Consider the following 17,460-nt stretch of genomic DNA (forward strand, 5'->3'; position numbering starts at 1 on the left):
AGAGTTTGGGAAGGGGAGGTAAACACAATAAGGAGAAGGGAAATCCCAATTCAGACAAGGGGATCAAAAGTACTTATTTTCATATAATAAATTCTCAACAAAAGCTGTTAGCTATTACACAAAAATAGCAGCTCCATACTTCTACTTAATAGTTTCATTTCAGGGACAGAACTTACCTGAATTAAGGCTTACCTATTATAATTAAATGTACTGTTCCCCACCCCCTCAAACAAAGGAGCACATTAACAGTACTCACCCCTAACAAAGTAACAAAGAATAGACAGAAGTAGCCACACAGGTTGTGTGCTACTGACACCTGACGGAATTTAGCAAGATGATTTGAGATTGTATTCAACACAGACCTTGTTTGTAAGCAATTTAGAAATAAGTGCCTTAGTATTTACATTTTAACCTTTAACTCTTTTCAACGATCTAAGCTCTTAAAATTGTTTAGTTATTAAGTACATTTCAAGTGGCTTTTATCACATTTCATAGGTTAAGAATTCATGACCAGAAAGTGGAATCAGTGTAAAAAAACAATGCCATTATCAACAAGTCTTTACTTTTGGAACTTTATAATGCCATTCTTAATAAAATCAATAACTTGACCATAAAATCAAATTCCAAACTGGAATTAATTACAGTTATAGAAAAGCATCAAGAGACCAGAAAAAGACGATACTCTTCCACCATAAATTAAAGCATTAAGGTTCACAGAAACCTATGTGAATCCTCAATATCCTACTAAGGCAAATAGAAGCTTTTTTGGTTTCATGCTCCACCAAGCTTAAGCTGAACACCATAGAAGCACATCATGTAGGGAATTTTAGAGCTGAAAGGGGACTCAGCTCGACGACAGTAATTTTCATATTGGTATTCTATGTAATTATACTCTAGGAGACGTTAACAGGTTGGCCATGAGAAAATGTGCTCTCTGGCCAGGTAAGTTTAGGAAATGTTTGGATAACCTTCCCTGGGAAGCTTACACCCTGGAGGTGTACGTGCGTATTAGTAGAGTAGTAAAGGTTTTGAGAAGTCTTGCGGTTAAAAGTAAATCAGAAGTTAAGCCTGATGTAAACCAATGTGCTCCCAAATTATTTGCCATGGAACACTGTTTTGGGGCAGTAAGAGTATTAATGGATTGAGAACAGTGTTCAGGGGAAACAGTTTGGAAAAATGTGAACCTATGAAATTCCCTTAAACAGATGACAAATCTGAGGCCTAGAGAGATCACACCTGGTCATCAGGAGAACAAAGGACTTGAATGAAAGCTCTCCTTCCCAGGCAAGAGTTCTTTCCACTAGTTTAACTATTAAATAGGACTCCTTTGACTGTATATAGTCAAACATTTAATTAACAACATTTACTTTACATTTAACATTTTGGTTATGGTGTTACATTTCCAGGTTTGTGTATTAACTTAGATGTTTTTAATTCTTTGAGTCTCGGGTTCCTAATAATCAGGGTCACCTGGAGATCTATTGTTTAGTAATTCTGGGTAATGATTTAGTTCAGAGTGGCTGAAAGTAATCACTTCAAAATAAAGCATTTGCACTACAACTGGTTTTAATTTACTCCTGTTATAACTTCTGTCAGCTCAACAAAATCACTGTTGTTTATCAGGTGGAGAGTTACTTACAACATAAAGCTAACATACGTTATCCACAGTAAAACGCGAGATCTTATGTCTACATCAAGACAACCAACAACATCGAAACTGAAGGATTTTGTCTTTCTATAGTTCGGGGTTTATTTCTCAGGCAAAAACTTAGTTTCCTATCTTTTTTGTAATCACAAAAAAAGTTTTGATTGCTTTAACTGCAATCTCCAAATCAGAATTTTCCAATCTTTATATTTCTCAAACTCCACAGAACTCTAAGAAAGTGTAAGAATAATCAAAACACAATTTACTTAGCTTTAAAAAAAGTAGTTGTGTGCCAACTCCCCTTCCCCCTCCGGGATTGGAGGAGACCGAACAAGCGACTATTGTTATGTTGCAACTTTAAAAGTCTTGAGAATCAAAGGTGATGATTGTTAACAACTTCCTTATAACTGATCTGACTTCCTCTAATAAACTTCTACACTCCTTTCCAACCCCCCGCATGTAATATGAACCAGGGCGGTTATTTGTGTCTCCTCAATCCTAAACCAATCCCCCAGATGCAAGAGACCGCACGAAGCCTCGATTCCGCCAACACACAAGCGCATCCGCGCGCTCTCATCGCACAGGTGCGACTTCCACCCCAACCTCGCGCACCGCGCGGCCCTTGCGCAGGAGGCTCGGCCCGGTCACCCGACGCCCCGGCCCCGCCTCCGGCCCCGCCGGCGCCGGCCTTCCTCGCGGCGCCGCTGCCCGGCCCCGGCCCGCCGGTCCCGTGCAACTCCAGCCTCCACGGAAACCAGAGGGCGGCCGGCCGGCTTCGCGAGTTCAGGCGGGGCCGGGGCGGCAACACCCCCAACCCACCAGCCGACCCGCGGGGCGTCCCGGCGGCTCGGGAACGAGCCGGGCAGAGCAGGCCGCTCGGGGCCGGCGGCCGGCCTCGCGACCGCGCTGGGGGCGGGGACGCTGTTACCTGCCGGGGCTCGGCCGCTCCCTGCCGGCGCCGCTCTCCTGGCAACCGCGGCAGCGACACGGAGGCCGGGAGCCTGAGGGCCTAGTGACAGCTCCCGGCGTGCACCGCGCTCGCGCCCACGCCGGCGTCGACGTCCTCGGCCCTCGATCCCCGCCCCCGGTCCACTCCTTGCCTCCCGGCGCTAGCTGTAGCCACAGCGCCCTCAAGCGGACTGTCGGGGAAGCGGCCTATCACCACCAATTGAGGGAGTGCACCTGGAAAGGGGTGTAGCAGGTGTTTTCCACACGCCAGCCCCATCATGATGGGTGGAGAGATGGAAGGGATGCTAGGAGTTGAAAATAGCTTTTAAATATTATTTAAGTATTTGTTTAAATTGTTTAACTAATTGTTTAATTCCTCAATATTAAGGAACCCCAAGCACAGAGAGGTTAAAGGACTTGTGAAGTTAGGAGACAAATAGTTGTTATCACATTAGGAGATATTTTCATTCTAGAACCCTAGAATCATGTTGTTACAAGAATTGCACCCTTTTGCCTAAAATGTAGGGTGAAAAAAATGATTGATTTCTTTTGCGAATGTGAAATACATGAATACATGAAATATAACAATTCTTAAAAATAATGAAACATCAATTATGAAGAGCATGCTGTGTTAAGAATGGTATATAGGGAGTTCCCTGGTGGTCCAGTGGTTAGGACTGCACACTTCCACTGCCGTGGCCCACATTCAATCCCTGGTCAGGGAACTAAGATCTCGCAAGATGAGTGGCCCACAAAGAAAAAAAAAAAAGTTATATTTCAATATAATGTGTCAGTATTTAGGCACTTAATAGCTTTGAGAATTAAAGGTAGAAGGCATAAGGAGTCGAAATTGTGGAGGGAAATAATCAATAAACCAATATATCATATATATTAGAAAGAAAAAAGAGTTTTATTTAAGCCAAATTGAGGACTATAGCCTGGGAGACACAGATTGAAGAAGCACTTGAATTGTGTTCCACTGGACTACAAAATGGGGGCAGCTTATAAAGGGAAAAGGCCCAAAATTACATAAATTATTTGTCAAGAATTAGGATTGGAGCTGGCAAGAAGTACGGGTGCTTGTTACGTAAGGATTGGTTGGGGTCTGAAATGGTTGTGTAGTTACAAGGGGAGACCTTGAGACTATAAGTTTGCAGCTGGCAGCTGCTAGCAGATATTGTTTTGAGAATGGCTGGTGGCGTCCTTGAGTCTGATACAGTTCAGAAAATTTAAGTTCTCAGTAATACAAGAACGTGTCTGAAACTATGTCCACAGTGACCACCTTGGCTCCATTTGGAATGCCTGAACCACAGTTACTCCATTTTTTTTTTTAATGCATGTTTTCTTTAATCGTTAAAGTAGATGCACGATGTTTTGTTTTTTTGTTTTTTTGTTTTTTTTTTGGCTGTGCCAGGTGGCATACAGGATCTTAGTTCCGAGACCAGGGATTGAACCCACGTCCCCTGCAGTGGAAGCACAGAGTCTTAACCACTGGACCGCCAGGGAAGTCCTCAATGCATATTTAATAGGCCACAGATAGGCTGTTTTGGTTAGCCTAAAGTTCAAGTTAAACCTTGTATAAGCCAGAATGACTTCCCTATATCTTAATATGTGAAAATTTCTTCCATCAAAACCATCACCCTTCATCACCATTGAGATGAAATAGCAGTAAACTTAATTCTTTTAATTGTGTTACCTCCATCCATGATTTTTAATTATTCTGATGGATACAGGAATTTGTGAGGCAAAACAATAAACTTTAAAAACTCCAAATATAGATTTCAGAAAAATTGTCTTTAACTAGTATCTCTAGGGACATGGCTTTATTATTTATTTGGAAAATCTTCAAATTAATACGTTTGGTGTGTGATAATTGTGACCTTGAAATGATAAAGTAGAAAATCAATAAACATACGATTTTCTACATACAAGCAATCATTGTTTCTATTTTTTTAAAGCCTCTTGTTTGAAAAGAATTTTCATTATAATACTACCATGGCCTTATATTTTAATATTCTCCCATTATAAGTACTTACATTATATTAGATCCTTTTCTTTACTGGGTCAAACTTTCCAGAAACATCTTCTAGTAGCAATGATAGTACAACTTCCCTGAGTCAGTTTTTACTTTTGCAAAAGTGAAGAGCGGAAATGTACATATAGAGTCATTCTCATCTTCCTCTTTTCAAAAGTCATGGGGATGCTTGATCCTGTGCTTCATGATACTGGATTTAACCACACTCTCTTCTGCATAGAGAACAGAAAACTCACATTTTTGCAATCGTTTCCATCCTGGAGCGATTGGGTCTAAATTCAGAAGCAATGCCACGTCAGTCCTGGACATTTGTTGCCTCAGACAGAGCTACCAAACGGCCGACTAGCGTTCATTAAAACACAGAAAAAACAAAAACCGACCGTAGGTCATTAAAACAAAAACAAAAAAATCCAAGATACAGAGTGTTTTGGGTGGGGAGTTCAGCTCTCTGGCCTCCTGGGGACAGTGCCCGGCTATACCGACGACCCCTCTCCATCATCTCCCTCTCGTCCAGTCTCCTCCCTACCCACGCTACCCAAAGCACTGCACTAGGGGTCTGACTTTGAAGGTCATTTCCAGGGAGCCGGATGCATCAGGGGGCACCCGGGGAGGACACTTCGGCTCCCCCGCCCATCTTTCTCCGCGCTCAGACCCAAAGCCGGGATTTGAAACTGCCACGCCCCCCAGATGGAGTCCTCGCGGCGGCGCGCTCTTCTCCCGGCAGGTGGCGCTGTGGGCTGGCGGGCAGCCGACCTCCGGGTCCCGGAGGCCCGCGCCGCCCACACCGCCGCCGCTGCCGCTCCTGCTGCGGCTCGGGCCGCACGTGCAGCGTCTTTCCGGCCCTGCTGCCCGGCGTCGCCGGAGCCCCTGGCTGGGTGCCGGCCATGGCGGCGGCTGCGGCGGAGGCGCGCGTGTTCCTGGAGGTGCGGAGACGGCTGCAGAGCGCGCTGCTAATCGTGGGGTAAGGCGGGCGGTGGAGTGCGGGCTCCCACGCACAAGCCTAGCTCGCTTTTCCGCTGGCCAGGCAGGCTCCGCCTCCCGCGGAAGGACGGGTTTTTGAATTTCTTTTTTCCAGTTGCTTAGAGCTTCTGGGTTACTCAAAGTCGAGTTACTCGCCCCCGCGCGCGCCCCTAGTCTCCCCTCGGCTGGCAATGTCAGCATCACCTGGGAACTTTTTAGAAATGCATTGTCTTAGCTCCACATCAGCACTACTGAATCAGAACTTAGATTTTAACACGTTTCCCGGGATTCAGATGCACATTAAGGTTTGAGGATACCTAATGTACCACACCGTTGACAGTGCCCTGCGTTTCCAACAGAACAGTGCAAAAAATGTTTTGATTGCCTCTTTGGGATCCTCGTTGTAAGAAATCTGTTCCAATGTGAGAGCTTCCTGTTTCGTAAATAAACTCCGGTGTTATTTTTTCCTCCCCAAACTGTTCTCTGTGCAAAGGAACGGACACACTGGTTCAGTAAACGTGTGTTCAGTGAACGACTAACCAAGGTTGCAGACTTCTTGTTGGAGCTCATTCTTTTATTCATATTCGGAGTTCCAGTGAGAAGTCTGCACGCGTCTAACTTGCTATTCATTACACAAACTAGAAACTGTTAGGAAGAGTGTTCTCTTTTTTTGGTTTGGTAGTATATGGGACCTCGACTATTCCCTTGTGACCACTGTTTCAAACAGAGTAAATTAGACGTTAAAATCCTGAACATTTTATTACACAGCGCCACTCCGAGATAGACTGATGCTTAGCCTTCTCTTTTCCTGAAACCAGCCGGATGTCTGGTGTGGCAGTTTGGGATTTGGCCTGAGAACTGGATTCAATCCTAGCTTCTTCACCAGAGTAGAATCCTTTCATTTGAATGTTTTCAATTGTAAAATGGGGACGATGTTTATTACTCTTCTTTCTCTCTTTCTCCCCTGCGTCCTCCCCCGCCCTTTCTCAAATCATGAGTTCAAATAAGTGCTTCACGTCCAACTCAAATTCACCTTGTAAGGTTATTCGGAGCCCACATCTTACACAAAACGAAACAAGACAACCTCCCTCCTTCCTCTCGTCAAAGGGGCCCTTCATGGTTCCCCTGGATAACTCTCCCTTCTCTCAGCAAGTTAAGAAACCTGACTTTGCTGGACTCCTGTTTTGTCCCTGGTGGTCTTTGGCTGTTGAGCTTTATCACCAGTCAATTCCCCCAACCCTAAAAGCAGCCACTGTTCTGATTTCATTCAACAACGATTAGCTTGCCAGTTCTTGAACTATGTATAAATGGATTCATACAATATGTACTTGTTTGTTTCTGGCTGCTTTCCTTCAACAGTGTTTGCAAGATTCATGTTTCATCTATGTCATTGCATATATCAATAGACCATTCTTTTTTTCCTGCTGAGTAGTTTTCCACTGTATGAATATATGACAATTCATTTATCCATTCATCTATTGCTGGATATTTTGTGTGTTTCTAGAGCTTGCTTGTTATGAATAAAGCTGCCATACATTTTTTTTTTTTGGCCACACTGTGTGGCTTGCTGGATCTTAGTTCCCCCACCAGGGATTGAGCCCAGGGCCCTTGGCAGTGAGAGCGTGGGGTCCTAACCACTGGACTGCCAGGGAATTCCCAAAGCTGCCATACATTTTTGTGTAAGTATTTTTGCTGGGTCATAGGGTAGATGGGGGCTTTACTTCATGAGAAACCATTGAACAGTTCTCCAAAGTGATTGTACCAGTTTACACTCTAACCAGAAAAAAATGAATTCCAATGGCTTCACATTCTCGCCTGCATTTAGTGTTGTCAGTCTTCGATTTAGCTATTCTGGTAGTATAAAGTAGTATCTCACTGTCATTTTAATTTGTATTTCCCTGATTAATAATGTTGAGTACCTTTTCATTTGCTTTTTGGTCATTCATATATGTTCCTTTGTCAAGTGTCTTCTAATATCAAGTTGTTTGTCTTATTGTTGAACTTAAATAGTTTTTTATATAGTCTGGAAACAAGACCTTTTTCATTTATGCCTGTGAGTATGTGAATATTTTCTCCCAATCTGTAACTTTTCATTTTCTTAATTGTGTCTTTTGATTAACAGAAAATCTTAATTATAATGAAATCCAGTTTATTGCATTTTTTTCTTTAATGGTTAGTGTTTTTTGTGTCTTTAAGAAATCTTTGCCTACCTCCAGCTTGTGAGATTTTTTTCCTATGTTTATTTTCTAGGAGTTACATAGTTTTAGCTTTTACATTTAGGTCTGTGATTATGTCAAATTAGTTTTTGTATTTGGCATGAGGTAGGGGTCAAAGTTCATTGCTTTTCTATAAGGATGCCCAGTTGTTCCATCACCATTAGTTAAAAGGCTGTCATTTCTTCCACTGATATAACTCAATGTCTTTGTCAGAAATCAGCTGACTATACTGTTTGCATGGTATGTCTTTTTCTACCCTTTTACTCTCAACCTGTGTCTTTATGTGTAAAATTTTAAAAGCATGTACTGGGCGGAGTTTTTTAAAATCCATCCTGACAATCTCTGCATTTTAATTAGAATTTTTAATCTATTTGCAGTTAATGTAAATGATATGATTTTTATTCTTCCCCTAATCTTAAAAGAACTGCTTCTAGCATTTCATCATTGGGTGTGATGATGTTGACTTTTGGCTCATCTGTTTGGTAGACCGCATAGTTCCTTTCTTTTTGTTTTAATAAATTTATTTATTTATTTTTGGCTGCGTTGGGTCTTCGTTGCTGTGTGCAGCTTTCTCTGGTTGCGGCGAGCGGGGGCTACTCTTCCCTGTGGTGTGCGGGCTTCTCATTGCGTTGGCTTCTCTTGTTGCGGAGCTCGTGGTCTAGGCGTGCGAGCTTCAGCAGTTGTGGCATGCGGGCTCAGCAGTTGTGGCTCACGGGCTCTAGAGCGCAGGCTCAGTAGTTGTGGCGCACGGGCCCAGTTGCTCCACGGCATGTGGGATCCTCCCGGACCAGGGTTTGAACCCACGTCCCCTGCATTGGCAGGCAGACTCCTAACCACTGCGCCACCCGGGAAGCCCCATGGTTCCTTTCTATTCCTAGTTTACTAAGGGTTTTCATCATGAAAAATGCTGTGTTTTCCTTAATGATTTCTGCGTGTATTGTGATGGTCATATTTTTTTCTTTAATCTTTACTTCTGTGAATTGCATTAGAAACAATCTATTTATATTAAGCCATCTTAGCATTCCTGGGATAAACCTTGGCCATTCATTTATTAAATTCACAGACGTTTACTGAGTTCCTATTCTAGGGCCCAAAACTCAGATTCTAGATGCTGGTTATATGGCTGTGAACACTAAGAACAAAGCAAAGACAAAAATACTTGCTCTCATTGAGCTTACAGTCTAATGGTGGCAAGAGGTAGGCAGAAAATACACAAATATTTATATATGTTATAGTGAATAGAGATATGTACCTAGCAGAAAATAAAACAAAAAGGGGTAGGGAAAAAAATTCCAACCCCTTATTCTGAATAAGAAAGCAACAGTGGAGCAATAAACTGAAAGGGGTGAGATCTGGGACTGTATTATTCCCAGTGGAAGACTGTTGCTCTGTGAGAGAACAGAAAGTATGAGGTGGTGCCTAGTTCAGAGAGATGTGGGTGGGCTGGTGAAGCACATAGTAAAGGGTCTTGCAGTGGTGTGCTGGAAAATGTTCAATGACCTGTTCTCCAGGAAAACCAAACAGGCAAAAACATTCTTCCTGATCTGCAGCACTTATTGATTCCTGTGGTGGGAATACTTTCACCATAGATGATAGCAAACTACCAAAGTGAGGTCAACTGGCCTGCAAAATGCCTGGAATGTTAACAGTTGCCTCTAGTATATTACTGGGTCTTAGAGACCATTGAAAGGACCTTAGCTGGGACTCAGAGTTGAGATGTGAGGTTATTAGATAGTTTTGAGCAGGGTGTGACACCTGAAAGAATACAAGAGGATAGTGACAAAAGCCTCACATATAAAAAGTGTGGGCAATTAGTGTCTCAAAAACTTTGTTTTGGAATAATCTCAAACTTGAGAGTAAGTTGCTGTCACTTCTGAATACGTTACTGTGGATTTCCTACAAATAAGGACGTTCTCCTACAAAACCAGCATGCAACACTCAAAACTGGGAAATATGTTACTGCCATCTTATACTCAGACCTTATTCAAGTGTTTCCAGTTGTCTACTTAATATCTGTAATACAAAGGGATCCAGCTCAGAATCATGCATTGCATCCTCATGTTTCCTTCGTTTTTCAATCTGGAAGAGGTCCTCAGTTTCCTTGACTTTAATGATCCTGACACTTTCGAAGACTCCAGCCCAATTATTTTGTAGAATATTCCTCCATTTGGTTTTGTCTTATGTTTCCTCAAGATTACGTTCAGGTTATACATCTTTGGCAGGAATATCACAAAATTGATGCTGTGTTCTCGTTGCATCCTCTCAGGTGGCACATGATTTTGATTTGTTCCATTAAAGTTCACGTTAACTTTGAGAACTTAAATAAGGTGGTATCTGCCAGGCTTCTCCACCATAAATTGCCCTTTTTTTTTCATTATCAATAAGTATTAATTGATATTAATAATTCTTTTCATTATCAATAAGTATTAATTGAGACTACGTAAATGCCCTGTTCCTCATCATACTTTCATTTTATTCATTTATTTATTTATTATTATTTTTAATTGAAGTATAGTCATTCATTTATTCATATCAGTATGGACCCATAGCTCTGTTTCATTCAGTCGGTTACTTTTTTCTCAAATTACAACCAGATGTGGCCAGGGGGAGTCCCTTCAAGATGATTTCTGTGTTTTTTGTTTTTTGTTGGTTTTTTGTTTGTTTGTTTGTTTGTTTTGACATTCTTTGATTTCTTCTTTACTTAGTTGCACAACAAGATATGCCAGGCTCAGGCTCATCTCATTCTTTTCCTGTCCCAGCCCTGGATGTAGTTATTTTTCCAAGGAACCGTGATTTGTTTCATTTTTGTTCATTTTGTTTTTAAGTGGAAAATGACCTTTAGAAACCAAGATCTGGGCACAGAGTGTGCTCATTACTGTTGGAGTGTCACTTCTCCCAGACCCACTAGCAGACAGAACTAGAGTGTGTATGTATGACATATGTATTGTGTTTATGTATGCATGTATATGTGTGTGTTTGTAAATATATCATAATCCACATACATATACACCTATATATGTTACTGTATCTATTTATATGCATTGGAAACCATGACTTCACCCAGGTATTTTAGATTCTAGTCTACCACCGTAGGATCCATTCTGGTTTTCTCCCTTTCCCTCTTTGTAGCTGTTCTCCCACAGTGAGAATCCTGGATTCCATCATCCTCATGACATGTATTTACTTGGTCAGTTCCACTCTATGCAATTAATCTTCCGCTGGCCTCCTTTGCCACTTCCCTTCCCTCCGCTCAGTGTCGACACTCTCCTCAGCTGCTTGGGCTCTGTTACGGACTGAATGTTTCTTTTCCCTCAGAATTCATATGTTAGAGCTCTACCCCAGTGTGGTGGTATTAGGAGATGGGGCCTGTGGGAGAGAATTAGGTTTCAATGAGGTCACTAGTGTGGAGCCACTATGATGGGGTTAGTGTCCTTATGGGAAGGGACGCCAGGGCTTCCTCTCTCTGCCATGTGAGGATACAGTGAGAAGGCAGCCGTCTGCAAGCCAGGAAGGGGGTCCTCCCCAAGAACTGCTGGCATCTTGATCTTGACCTTCCCAGCCTCCAGAACTAGGAGAAATAAATGTCTGTTGTTTAAGCCACCCACTGTGTGGTGTTTTGTTAATAGGCACCTGAGCAGACTAAGACAGGCTCTGAAACTCCATGCTGAGCTGCCCCCCCCCCACCTGCTGCTCACATTTCCTCCTTTCTCCTCTGGGAACCTGACATCCTTGCTGGGTGGCCCTCCTGGTGGGTGCTCTCCTCACCCTGCTGGGTTTCTCAGATCTACCCCAGGCTTCAGTGGTTCTCCCACCCTTTCGAAGATACCTATCTTTCTTTGCCCTATGTAATGGGCTGCATTTTTCAGGAAGAGGAAGGGAGGAAAGGGTGGTATGCCAGAGGTGGGCAGACAGGGGACTTAGGAACCCAGTGGTTTCCCTTGAGACACTTCCAAGTGCCAACTGCACAGTCTAGTTTGAAAATCGCTGAAGTACCAAACTGAACAAATTGTGTATCTTTAGAGCAGTGGTTGGCAAACTACAGCCTAGGGGCCAGATCTAACCTACGGCCTGTTTTGTTACAGTCTATGAGCTAAGAATGGATTTTATATTTTTTAAAGGGTCATTAGGAAGAAAAAAAAGTAGACTATGCCTCAGAAACCATATATGGTCTATAAAACCTGAAATGTTTACCATCTGACCTTTTATATAAAAAGTTTTCTGACATCTACTTTAGAGGATTATTATTTCTTAAACATCATTTCTGAAGACTAGACTTTTGACTCAAGAGTTTGAGTCTGTCTTCCCTGGAAAAGACGCAGGTTTGTTTTGTTTTTTTAATAATTTCTTTTTTAAAATTTAATTTAATTTTTAATTTTGGGGGACTTCCCTGGTGGTCCAGTGGTCAGGACTTCACCTTCCAATGCAGGGGGTGTGGGTTTGATCTGTGGTCATTGGGGAGCTAAGATCCCACATGCCTTGCTGCCAAAAAACCAAAACATACAACAGAAGCAATATTATAACAAATTCAATAAAGACTTTAAAAATGGTCCACGTCAAAAAAATTAAAAAAAAAAAACTTTTGGCCACGTTGCACAGCTTGCAGGATCTTAGTTCCCTGACCAGGGATCGAACCCACGCCCTCAGCAGTGAAAGCTTGGAGTCCTAACCACTGGACCGCCAGGGAAGTCCCAAGACTCAGGTTCTTGATATTCTGTGTTGCCAATTAAGTGCAGATCTGCACACTTCTAAAAGGAACTAGCCAGAAAGTAGTTTTAAAATTTTCTAAGGCAAAATAGGAGGCCTGACCAAGATTCACACCTGAACACACGGTATGACCTCTCTACTTGGATGACATTCAAGTGAATGGCCCACCTTCTGCACTTCAGTGACACTGAGTGGATGGCCTGCTCTTGCTGTTAGCACTTAAGAGGGGGTCCAGGTGCTTTGCTCCTCTGGTGCAATGCTGAGCATATTTCAACTTCGTAGGAATATTATCTCTATATGTCTTCATACCCTTCTGTCCTTTTGGTGCCTGGTAGACAGCAACTGTGTTTTACTCTATTGCCTGCACCAAGTGATTTGTGTTTGTTGTGGACTGGATTAGTAAGTCCTTTCATGCCTGGTATTCATGCATCACTAGATTGTTTTCTTCATTATTTGTTTATTCTTAAAATTGACAAAGTTTTTTCTCCTGTACCTTTTGTTTTACGTAATCCTGGCTTCCTTATCAAAATCCTGCATATGAAATACCAATGCTTTACTCTAATTTACTGTAAGTAAAGTAAAACATTGAAATGCTGGTCTCAGAAGCTAGAATATGTCACTAACTCATCCATTCATTATTCACATAACATTTGCTTAGTGCTTGGCCTAGGATAGTTGCTGCCCCCCTCCACGTGCTTCCTTAGTCCCCTGTATTATGAATAAGTGCAACGTAGTTTTAATGCTCCCTTGATCATTCCTGTTTACTAGCCTGTCCCCTGCTCGGGGTTGTGGGGTGCAGAGGAAATATCTTGTTAATCATTGTATTCCCAGTACCTGGCACATGGTAGAACTCAAAAAAGGTGTGCTGAGTGAGTGAATGAATGTCGAAATCATGCTAGGATCAAGGGATGCAAAGGTGCATAAGCCACCGTCTTAACGCTGCCTTGCTGAATTCTCTGACCAAAAATACTTTGATGAACAAGTGCGTGGTGCATGACAGACTAGCATTCCATTGTGCTGGTTTGCAGAAGCGGAAGTCGGGGAGACTGGTGGGAGGGAAGAGTCAGGGGTGAGGAAGCGAAGTGGCAGGCTGTGCTGCAGATCCAGGAGCAGCCCAGGGGGAGGTCCGGGCTGGAGTAGATGGAGGAAGTACTGGGGTAGAGGAGAGAGTTGGCACTCAGGATCATTGGCAGTGGGAAAGAGTACATGCTTAAAAATGCATCGTTACCATAAAAAAAGAAGAAGCAAGAATGAAAAATATGTCTCTGAACTTTCCTGTTACAGTGACAGCGAAAAGTACTCTCTGACCTCATCTAAACCTAGTATAGATTTAGTTTCCTTTACGATCAGTTCACTGCTATTGTTCCACGACAGAGACTAAATTCAGGGCCCTTATTGAAGAGGAACAGAGAGCTCCTTGGCCGTTTTTGTTTCTTTCATAATGTGGCTTTCATCAATGAGAAATAATTTCTTGTGTGTTATTTTTCATTCCCAGCGATCCAAACGAAGGCGGTCTGCCCATGGATGTTTGCATAACGCCGACCTCGCTGCAGATGAAAAGCCCTGGCGGCTGCACGGAGCTCTGGCTGCCAGCAGGGGTCAGGCTTGTCCCGTCCTCCTGCCGCGGGCTGCAGCACGTGGCCGGGGACGGGTTGCACCTGCGGCTGCAGGCGCGGGCGGAATTCTGCACAAGTGAGTAGTGCTGGCGGTCCTGTTTCTGCATTTGCTTTTTCATTATAAGTCAGAGGTGATTTTTTTTTTTCCTTTGAAAGGTTGAACTTTTCCCGGGTGAAAATCACTGCTCATCAGCTGCATGGAATGAGCTGGGGGTCCAGAAGACATATGTTTTTTTGCCAGCTCTGCCCGTTATTAGCTGCATGCAATTGAACATGTTACTTAACCTTTCTGAGGCTTTGTTTCTTTGGGGTTTTTTTAAGTGTTTTGTTTTGTTTTCCTAATAGCCTGCCCTTTTTTTTTTTTTTTTTTTTTAGAGCAGTTTTAGGTTCACAGCAAAATTGAGCGGAAGGTACGGAGATTTCCCACATACTCCCTGCTTTGTTTCTTTAATTGTAAAAAACCTGGCTCACAGAGTTGATAGGAAGATGAAATCAGATGGCAATCGCACAAGACCTGGTTGATATGAAAGCAATACGTAGAAATTCATTCATTCAACAAATATTAGCTCATTGATCTAGGTGCTGGGGTACAGAAGTGGGCAAGCTAGGAAGGTCTCTGCCCTCATGGGGCTTAAGATTCTAATCAGTGGGAACAGGTAATGAACACACAAGTTATTTGGATACAGAGGTAAGTGCTGTGGGCAAAGTAAAGCAGAATAATGGGATAGGGCGTGACTAGTGGCAGATGAGGGTCAGGGAAGGCCACTCTGAGAAAGCAGCGTTTGACCAGAGAACTGAATGATGGAAATGATTGCATCCATGTAGGGACATTTAATTAATTAGTTAATTTTATTTATTTATTTTTGGCTGCGTTGGGTCTTCATTGCTGCATGTGGGCTTTCTCTAGTTGCAGTGAGCAGGGGCTACCCTTCATTGTGGTACATGGGCTTCTCATTGTCGTGGCTTCTCTTGTTGCGGAGCACGGGCTCTAGGTGCACGGCTCTAGGCGCGCGGGCTCAGTAATTGTGGCTCTTGGGCTTAATTGCTCCATGGGATGTGGGATCTTCCCAGACCAGGGCTCGAACCCATGTCCCTGCACTGGCAGGCAGATTCTTAACCGCTGCGCCACCAGGGAAGTCCGGGACGTTTCTAACTAGAGAGAACAGTACATATAAAGATTCTGAAATTGAGTTTGATGCATCATTTGACTTTGATTGTTGCTATGCCTGTGATACTTCCAATATTTTGTTGTTGGCACATTGATTCAGAAAGGCAGTAGAAATGTTTCTCGCAATAATTTATCGAATGACCTCACTGGTTCATCGCCTCTTTGCCATGTGAGTGATATGCTTCGGAGGATTAAAAATGATGCAAAAAGGGGAAACGGAGGCTGTAACAGCTGGATGTGATACTCGTTCTCAGAGAAGGATTATAGTTGTTATAGATGCACTTGAGATTTCCCTGTTGCCTCATGGATGCGAAGCCTTTCATCTGCATTTCTCCATGCAGCCCCAAGGGCGGTCGACAGGATTGTACTGAAGCGCTGTTTAGGAGTTGTCAGGTGTTCCCTGGCATCTCTGTCCTGGCTTTTGAAAGGAAAGAGAAGTAGAGGGAGTTCCGTTCCTTTTTTGTTGGAGAATGATTTTGCTCAAGTGCTGGATTAGTGAATAACTAGTCTGAGTTGAGCAGGGTTGGTTTGAGGAAAGAAATGTCCTGGGGCTGAAGTGGCATAGGATAAACCTAAGAATGACTGTTGGAGTAACCATGGAAAGAAGAATGGGGCCGTCAAGATGGGAGATAGACGCTCTGAGGGTGCCTCATGATGGGCAGGGGAAGTGTTGTTTCAGGGAAGAATTCTTGCCTTGGGAGTCTGGCTCCTGTGACGTCATCACCTGTCTTTAGCGATGAGGAACAGTACCCACAGCAGGAATCTTGGGTCACATCAGGAAACTGGAGAAAGGCAGGCGTGAAAGCCACAGCGGAGTGTTTTCAGATCTTCTGCTAGTTTTCTGGGACCATGATTTTAGGTCCTATAATGAGGAGGTACGGAGACCTTCCAGAGACAGAACTGGTATGTTGCCTACCCGTATTCTATAACAGTTAAATAGCAAAACTTGAACTATTTTTAAAAATTTAAATCAGCAAACATTACTGTCTAGTTTTAACTGTTGGACAAAATAAATTGACTGCTGTGTGTTGGTTTGCATCTGTTGTTGGCATTCATGGGTCTCCAGTTTCTTTACATTTTTAACACATATTTTACTCAACAGTCTGAAAAGGAAAAACATTCAAAGCCCTGTTCCGCAGTGCATGAAGCGGTATGCAAAATAGATTCCTCAGTATTTAATTGCTTTAGTGCTTTCCACATAATAGGTGGTGAATAAATATTTGCCGAATGAATAAATATCAAATAGGTGCATACTGATGTAAACTTGAATCAAAATCTGTGGTAGGAAGCGAGTCTTAACATTTATAGCATTCAATCTATGTTTCAGGGTTTTTACAGAGTTGACTTTTCAACTGTAAGAATGCTCTTTTAAGGACTACAGTAGACATATTGTTACACTGTTTTGAATGCATAAGTCAGACGTGACCTTTGACCCAGAACTGGCTGCAGTAAAATCTGATGTAGCACCAGCATTAGATTCATCCCCAGGAGGCAGTGCTTCCCAGGATGCCCCTGTATCAGAAGGTTCTGACTTGAACCTGAGCCTGCATCATCCTGGGTGAGCAGCAGAGGGCAGTGTGTCACTGAAAATTTGTTTATTGGTTCTGAAAAGAAAATTTTGGATGTCTTACCCAGGTCTACTTATTATCTGCTCAGAGCTAAAGAATACTGTTTGTTTCACTTTAGTGCTACAGGGCAGTCCTAGAAATTAAACAGAAGAATCTTTAACTCTTAAGGCTTAAACTTTCTCACATCAATTATTTTTTTTTAATCTTAAAATATAAAGTAACATAAACCAAATTCAAATTGCTTGATTCTAATGGATATAACCTCATTTCTTCAGACTTTTTTTAGTAGACAAATATTTTTGTGGGTTTGGTTTTTTGTATTTTGGGCTTTTTTGGAAATGAAAGTTTCCTTCGTGAATGAAATAACGGAAACTAAGGAAACATACTGTCTTATACTGCTCTTTCATATTCTATGGGAAATATATGTTTTCCCACAGCTTTAATCAGAAATTGAGTTTCACTCTTGGAAGATGGAACTCTTCTTAGGAGCCGTTTCATTCCCTGGGACCTGCCCAATAAAGACCAATTTCAAGATTGATTTTGTTTGTACGTACTGGTAAGATGCCAGAGCGGACATCAACCTTGTTTAAATCGAATTAA

At 42.6% G+C, this 17,460-nt stretch overlaps 2 protein-coding genes across 7 annotated transcripts in view; one reads left to right on the forward strand and one right to left on the reverse strand.

Moving 5' to 3' along the window:
- Positions 1-2,667, reverse strand: part of DOP1A (DOP1 leucine zipper like protein A) — a 114,027-nt gene extending 111,360 nt beyond the window's left edge. For all 4 annotated transcript variants that reach the window (XR_009506226.1, XR_009506225.1, XR_009506227.1 and 1 more), the window contains exon 1: positions 2,574-2,667. The gene's annotated coding sequence lies outside the window, so the exon portion shown is untranslated. The remainder of the gene's footprint in view (positions 1-2,573) is intronic.
- A 2,784-nt stretch (positions 2,668-5,451) lies between these two features.
- UBE3D (ubiquitin protein ligase E3D) overlaps positions 5,452-17,460 on the forward strand; it is a 317,705-nt gene continuing 305,696 nt past the window's right edge. For 2 of the 3 annotated variants that reach the window (XM_059941742.1, XM_059941743.1), the window contains exons 1-2: positions 5,453-5,589; positions 14,004-14,200. In XM_059941742.1, the coding sequence (XP_059797725.1) occupies positions 5,513-5,589; positions 14,004-14,200 (274 nt within the window). In that variant the 5' untranslated portion in view covers positions 5,453-5,512. Of the gene's footprint in view, positions 5,590-14,003; positions 14,201-17,460 lie in introns of all 3 variants that reach the window. The other variant, XR_009506230.1, reaches the window with a different exon arrangement.

This window comes from Balaenoptera ricei, chromosome 12 (genome assembly GCF_028023285.1).
Source record: "Balaenoptera ricei isolate mBalRic1 chromosome 12, mBalRic1.hap2, whole genome shotgun sequence".
In the NCBI taxonomy this organism is placed as follows: Eukaryota; Metazoa; Chordata; class Mammalia; order Artiodactyla; family Balaenopteridae; genus Balaenoptera; species Balaenoptera ricei.